Source organism: Panthera pardus, unplaced genomic scaffold (genome assembly GCF_024362965.1).
Source record: "Panthera pardus isolate Hobbes unplaced genomic scaffold, ASM2436296v1 HiC_scaffold_19, whole genome shotgun sequence".
Lineage (NCBI taxonomy): Eukaryota > Metazoa > Chordata > Mammalia > Carnivora > Felidae > Panthera > Panthera pardus.
Window position 1 is genome coordinate 21317879 of NW_026526754.1, and position 7298 is coordinate 21325176.

General features: G+C 52.6%; 1 protein-coding gene across 1 annotated transcript; it reads left to right on the forward strand.

Annotated features, from left to right (window-relative positions):
• The first annotated feature begins 2601 nt into the window (after positions 1-2601).
• HSBP1 (heat shock factor binding protein 1) lies at positions 2602-6959 on the forward strand. The gene is made up of 4 exons (XM_053906702.1): positions 2602-2735; positions 3166-3232; positions 3742-3862; positions 5379-6959. Exons 1-3 carry the CDS (start codon positions 2691-2693, stop codon positions 3858-3860), a joined length of 231 nt encoding a protein of 76 aa, XP_053762677.1. The 5' UTR covers positions 2602-2690; the 3' UTR covers positions 3861-3862; positions 5379-6959.
• Positions 6960-7298: the final 339 nt, after the last annotated feature.

Here is a 7298-nt window from a genome sequence, read left to right on the forward strand (position 1 = left end):
TCCTGCCAGGAACACACACACACACACACACACACACACACACACACCAAAACTGTAGGTCCTCATGCTAATTCCCATTCTGTGTTGCTCACAGCCATAAGCCAAATCTGGCTACAAATCCAGAGTGTGGGTAGCCAGGCTTCTGTGCAGAGTGGGGGAGCCCCAATAATTGGGGCAAGAAGCAAGAAGGCCTGAAATCCTACCCAGCCTTGGCTGCTCTCCAGCTAAATTATCCCAGAGCTTTATGTAGACACTTTATAAAATACGGTGTGGGTTGCAGATTTCACGTGGTGTAACTTTACCAGCTGCTTTGGGTTGAATTGGGTCCCCCGCCCCCGCCAGAAAAAAAAGACATGTTGAAATCCTAACCCCTAATACCTCAGAATGTAACTTATTTGGAAACAGGGTCTCTGCAGGGGTAATTAGGCATAATGAGGTCATACTGGAATAGGCTGGGTCCCCAATCCAGTATGACTGGTGACCTTCTAAGGAGAAAGACACACCCAGGGAGGAGCCCATGTGAAGAGACAGAGGCAGAGATGGGCAGGTGCATCTATGAGCTAAGGGCCACCAAGCATTGCCAGCAACCACCAGAAGCCGGGAGAGAGACGCCAACACCTTGCCACCTTGCTTTCAGATTCCTGGTCTCCAGACCTGTGGGAATATAAATGTCTGTTGTTTTAAGCCACCCAGTGGGTGGTACTTTGTTCCAGCAGGCCCAGGAAACCTATCCAATGTCAATGGATAGGCCAATGTCAATATATCCAGAGGAATAGTCTCAAGGAATGCCCCAACTGAAAATAATTTCATACTTGAAGACAGAGTCAACAGAATTCTAGGCAACATCCATAGATCCTTCTAAAGCAACTAGTTCTCAACTGAGGGCAACTCCCCCCAACCTCTGGAGACAGTGGGCAGTCTAGAGTATCTAGAAGTGGAAGCATCTAGTAGGCAGAAGTCAGAGAAGCTGTTCGGCATCCTACAATGTACAGGGCACGCCGCACCCCCCACCCACCCACCCACAGCAACGGAGAATTATGACCCAAAATGCCAAAGGTGCCGCCGTTGTGCAACATTGCTTCTAAACTCGGGCAACTCAGAGAATTCTAGAATGATAGAAAAAGGAGAAGGTAGAGTCAGAAAGCCCTGGGCTCACGTCTTGTCTCTTACTTCCTAATGTGACCACCCCGTTTAAGAGTCTTAGCCTCTCCAGTCCGTTTTCTCAAGATTGGAAAATGGTTGTAATCATATCACAGGGTTCTTCTGAGGATTAGGTTAGAACACAGAGAGGTGTTTATTTTAAGTAATCAGGTAAAGTACCAACCACAGAGCAGTTAACAACAACCAAATACAGAGGTTTGCCCCTTTGTCCTGGGAAAGAAGGTCTGGGGTGGGGTGGAAAGGGAGGTGGTGGGCAGAGGGGAGGAGACACGAGTGGGTGAAGTCAGGGGGCAGAGCTGGTGAAGAGAGCTGAGTCTCACCCTCCCCATGGCCAGTCCCCCACCCCAGGTTTTTTACAGATGCTGGCGGGGGGGGGGGGGGGGGGGGGGGGGGCTACAGCCTTCCCTGCAGCTAAAACCAAGCTGCAGCTGAGCCCCACAGTCCTTAAATTAGCTACCCAGAGTGAACAGTTGCCGGAACATGACAGGCCTTCAGTCCCAGGACTCACCTACCCCCTTGTTAATGAGGCCCAATCCCAAGACCACCTGTGAGGCTGGAACTCAAGGTCCCAACTCAGCAGCAGCCCCCTCCTTAAACACCCAAATCCAGCCTCTGAACCCCGCCGCTGCCCCCACCTCGACCACTCAACAGCAGGGGCCATCATGTTGAATGAAAGGAGCCGGGCGCTAGGGAGAGCTTCCGTCTGGTTCCACTCACACGACGCGGAAACACAGGAGACACGATTGTGCCCCTCGTGGGTGGGTGGGCTGGGGGGTGATAGCAAAGGGGCTGAGGTGAGGGGCTTCCTGGAGGCCGGTCATGTTTCCTGCCCTGGAGCTGGTTAACAGGTTAACTCGGTGAAAGGTCACTTGGGATTTCTGCACCATCCGGAACGTACGTTATGCTGCAAAGTCATAAACAACCTGCCCAAATGTGCCAAATGTGCAGCACCTCCACGCGACCCTCCTGGGGAGAAGGAGGAACGCTGGGGTCTAGGGTGTGACCAGGCCTGCAGCTGGGCATTGTGTGCATGGTGGGCGTGCCTCTCACACCCGGGGCCTCAGTTTTCTGGCTCCAGTGACCCGACCCCCTTCTCCCTACTCGGGGGTTGCAGGGTTTTGTTGGAGGGCAGGCGTTGGCACAGTCCTGGGCTTGGGACCTCGCAGGCGCCCAGTAAGTGCGTCCCAACAGGCCAAACAAAACAGCATGGCCTTTAACGACAGCCTGGGAAAAGGCCAAGATCACCATCCCCTCCCGCGGTCCCCAGGACAGGGCCTGTCCGCTTTTCTCCTCCCGGGCTCAGTGCGGGGCGGGGCCTCCAGGGGCGGGGCCTCGCTCGGAACGGAAACGCGAGAACGCAGACCCTTCCTTCCGGCCCGTGCCGCGAACTACGATTCCCACAACGCCTCGCGGTCCCGCGGCCTGCCTCCGTCTCGCGAGAGGAGGCCGCAGGGGGCGGGGCGTGTGCGCGGACAAACGGAAGTGCAGGTGACGGTTGAGACTTCGCCGCCAAGCTGGGAACCGGGGAGATGGCCGAGACTGACCCCAAGACCATGCAGGACCTCACCTCGGTGGTAAGGGACGCCTGCCGAGCCCGAGGCCGCGGGAGCCCCGGACCGGAGCGCCCTCTCCGTGGCCGCGCGGGGCCGGGTTTCCAGAGGCTTCGCCCGCCGAGGCCCCCAGGCCCGGCCTCCCCTCCCTTAGTCGCGCTCGCCTGTCCCTGAGCCGTCCCCCCGCCCCGGACGACCCCCCCAGTCCCCGCACGCCCCGCTCTCCCCGCGCCCCCTCACGCCCCGAGGCCTCCACCCCGCCCAAACGGGAGGAAGGCCCGGCGAACTGTGGCAGCGGCCGCGACGGGAAAGGGCCCACTGGACGGGCGGGGAAACCGAAACCCGGGGAGGGAGAGGCCCCGGCCGGACGGGCACCGGGCCCACCCCCTCCCGTGCTGACCCCGCGCAGGCGTCTCGGGGCAAGCGCGAGGTGCCGTGTGTCACTGTTTCGTAGGTGGAGACGCTCCTACAACAGATGCAAGATAAATTTCAGACCATGTCCGACCAGATCATCGGCAGAAATATCCTTTGTACGCGTGGTCAGCCTCGCCTGCGTCCGGGCGGCGGTGTTGACAAACGTGAGGTTTGCGGGACAGCCTCAGGCGGTCGTTCCCCACCTTTTTTCCTTTTTTTTTTTTTGGTACTGATTTTGGATGTAGTCTTAAGTACTGTGCCAAGGGCTGGGGATACAGCTGAGCTGGACCCCTGGCCGCGGGGGACTTCCAGTCTCCCAGCAGTGTAGACTGCTGAAGTGACAATGTTCCCTTTAGTTAGCCCATGCAGACCGCGGAAGCTTCGGAAGGTTGCAAGAACTTGCCCAGGTCCCAGAGCTAGTAAAGGGCAGGGCTGGGAAGTGACCGTAGCCCCCAGACCCCTGCACTCTTGGCCAGCAGAAGTCGGTACTCAAAGGAAGTTGGAAAAGGCAGTTCTGCTGAGACAGCTGTGCGGGGGGCCGAAGTCTCCAGGGGCCCTGGAGGGGAAGGGTGAGGAGTGAGGGGTGTTGGTTGTGTGTGGCCTTTAACTTCACCACTTGATGACATGAGCAGTCGCATTGACGACCTGGAGAAGAACATTGCAGACCTCATGACACAGGCTGGCGTGGAAGAACTGGAAGGCGAAAGCAAGATCCCAGCCACGCCAAAGAGTTGAAGGTGAGGGAAGGGACAGCCTCGGGATGGCGTGTGTGCGTCGCGGTGACTTCCGTGCGGTCAGACTTGCTGCCCGTCACTTCCCAGCCGTGATCCTCGCAAGCGTCTCTTGTACCGGCCCCTCCGCGGGCTCCGAGCTGGCAGAATTTTCATGCCGAATTCGTTAGCAGGAGTTTATTTTCCCGCTGTTTATTAATGAGAGCTGCATCCGTATTAGTTAAGGTAATTGGTTAACATTAATTAGGTAGTCACTGAGTTTATATCATGGCAGCCAGAACCCAAGAAATGCGTTTCGTTGGGCTGAGAATTCTTACCACTGGCAGATTTTTCTTCTTCTTCTTTTTTTTTTTTATTTTATTTTTTTTTTTGATAACCCAGACCCCACATTGCCGCCTCCATAAATGCTTTGAATTCCTGCACTAGATACGTACCAGGACGGCAGCTGATTGTGACTTCAATGAACTAGATGAGGCCACGTTAAGCCTTCACCCTAGAGTTGATTTAAATTCCCACCACGTAGTTCCAGATACCCGAGAAGAGACGAATAATTTGATTTAAATTCCCACCACGTGGTTCCAGATACCCGAGAAGAGACGAATAATTTGATTTAAATTCCCACCACGTGGTTCCAGATACCCGAGAAGAGACGAATAATTTGATTTAAATTCCCACCACGTGGTTCCAGATACCCGAGAAGAGACGAATAATTGAAAGGAGCCATGTAGCAAGGCCGCAAGATGCACTTGGCCTCCAGTTTCCCCGTAGTGAGTTTCTCGTTTTAAGGCTTTCCGTGAGGATGGTAGCTACATCTTCGCAACCCGAAAGTAGTTTGGAAACTCCCTTTTCTCTCATCCCATTTTCAGCAGTTGAATTCACTATAAAAATAAAGTTTCCGGAGAATCTTCGGTAACTCTGGTGCCAAGCAGAATACACAGCCAAAGGCACCAAATTCCTTTTGTCTTCTTAAGTGTGCTGGGCATGTCCTGGCTGGACCAGATCCTAAGTAGCTGTAAAATACAGGTTGCTTTGAAGTCCAAGAAAATGGAGACTTGGGAGGTAAAAGACCTGGAAATTTGCTGTTACTCTGACCGATTGGGTTGATCCGCTGTGTGAGTGAGGCACACAGTTCCGTGTGGGTTGTCCGCTCTTTATTCCTGTGTAGGGGTGTCCTGGGAAATGCCCTGCCAGTCGTAGAAGCTTCTGGGCCTCCTACAGCGGGGCAGTCCAAAGTCCCGCCACAGTGAGTGAGAACATCCTCCCGGGAACTGCAGTGACGGGAGGTGAAGTGAACTAGGAGACTTTAGTGATGGGGATAACAGCAAGAGAAGCTGGGATGCATTCAGAAGTTTTTAAGTAACGATTTCCAATCGATCTGTTGTATCTTTGTTGGGGCATCTGCAGAGCAACTTAAGTTTAGCTCCCTAGAGGGTTCTCAAAGGGTTTATAGTTGCTAATTGTATGTACCATTCTTGTCCTTCTCTGAACATAACATGTCAGATGGTTTTTTCTCTTCCAACAGGTTGCTAATTCACCCTGAGACCCGGAACACCGTTTTTACAAGCGAAGAGAAGACCGAATGGCTTTCTGAAGCAACTACTATGCGTAGACAGGTTTTCTGTTAGAAAGTGTGCGTTCTTACCACATACTACATAGTTAGTTCATAGAGTGATTCTCCCCCCAGTTTCTTGAACATGGTAACGTCACATCTTGGACCTTGGTCAGTCGTGCTGTTAAATATTAAACACTAAAACTTTGGCGGTTCCTGCATAAAATTGTCAAGTTTTTTAGTGTATATTTGTGAACTCATCGTTTTCTATCGTTCCTTTTGTAGTAGTTGCTGTTTGATGAAAGTTGCTGTGTAAATTTTTATTAGACATATGGTAGGTCCTTCAGTTCCAATCAGATTTTGTGAAGGAAGACGTTTGGCAAGTTGACGACTCTGATTCTCAGCACAGAGTGACTTTTGAGCCGACACCAAATAGCACGTCGGTGATACTTTTCAAGTGGTGCAGAACGTTTAAAAATTGTTCGTTCAGGAACCTCTGGCGCTGCCCTGTTGCCAAAATTCAAAGTTGAACCGCAATTTGATGTCTTAAGGCTCTGAGGTCAGACGCCAGAGTAACGAGGAACGACCACTCCCGCTTCTGTGTGTTAGAATTCTCAAATCTGGAAAATGACAGAACTGCCTCATGTAGTGAGGCGTTCATTAGTTAGAGTTTTGCATGAGATTTGAACACTTGCGTAGGCCCCTGTGCTGTTCGTCTGCGATAGTCCTCGTTGAAAATCTGGCAGGATTTTACGACCCAGCTCGCCGTCTTGTCTTGGAGCTACTGACCAGGAGAAGGAACAGAACCGGAGAGCAGATCATGCTAAGTTCGTGCCATAGCCCGGCTTGAAAATGGTAAATGACTTGTCATAGGCTCAAGTTTTTAAGATATACTGTTTCTTTAAACGATTTCTTACCTAAATTCTTACAGAGTAATGGTTTTATTATTGACCTTACAAGACAGGGGTAGTAACTCCTACCAGTCAAAAAGGCAGTGCCCAGAGCGCTAAGCCTAGAGGCCGGCCCTGACCGTGCACGAGGTCCCTGTGATTGTCAAAGCAAACGTGACCCCGTCTACAAAAAAAAATGGGAAAAGTTGAGGGATGGTCTAGTGCTTCTTAGAAACCCTGAATGAACAGTGTGAGTTTTTTTTTAAAGTTTCCTATATCACCAGTCGTGTTTGTATTGCAAATATATAATATTATTGAGAAATAACTTGTCGTATTTATAAATAACGTAGGTAACACAAAGGAGTAAGTTTCCTCTGAGCTGAGTGAGTGACCCACTGTTACTGCCCTGCCACAGAAACTCCTCCGATGGGCCGGTAGGCCACGCCGTGCACGGCTGAGCCGCGAGCCCCGGGGCCGCTGGCCTCCAGCTGACAGGAGCCCCGTGTGCACGATGCTCGCGAGCCTGGTCAGTGGCGAGCGGAAGTGATGCGGCCGATTGCTGTCGGGACTTGGGTGGGAGTTGTCTTCCTTACGTGACAGAGATTTCAGAGGCAGGCTCCCCTGACCAGGAATACCCACCATGAATAAAGGTGCCTGAAATCCTGTTGTCAGAGCTTCCTTTGTGTCACAAGTGATTTGTGTGGTTTTCTACGTTTTCAGATTATAGGTGTGCGCGCCGTGTCAGATGAGGGGCTAAAACCATCACAGGATTGCATACACGTAGCCCAAGGCCAAAGGGGAAAGGGAGGTGTGGGCAGGGCTGTGTCGTGTGAGAGGGGGAGCCACCTTCCCACTGCTGAGGGCGGCTGGTGCCTCCCGTGCCCTGGACGCAGACCTTCCCCAAGCTCATCCAGGGACGCTTGTCCTGGGCGAGGCCCTGGGAAGGAAGGCTTTAGGTCGCTTGGGCTTAGAAAACTTGCCTCCTACTCCATTCGCTTCATGA

What these genes read in the sequence shown, in the direction of transcription:
- HSBP1 (XM_053906702.1), top strand. Translation starts at nt 2,691, where the DNA reads ATGGCCGAGACTGACCCCAAGACCATGCAGGACCTCACCTCGGTG. An exon ending in TGCAGGACCTCACCTCGGTG is followed by an intron (nt 2,736 to 3,165) that starts GTAAGGGACGCC and finishes ACTGTTTCGTAG; the next exon opens with GTGGAGACGCTCCTACAACA. An exon ending in CGACCAGATCATCGGCAGAA is followed by an intron (nt 3,233 to 3,741) that starts ATATCCTTTGTA and finishes TAACTTCACCAC; the next exon opens with TTGATGACATGAGCAGTCGC.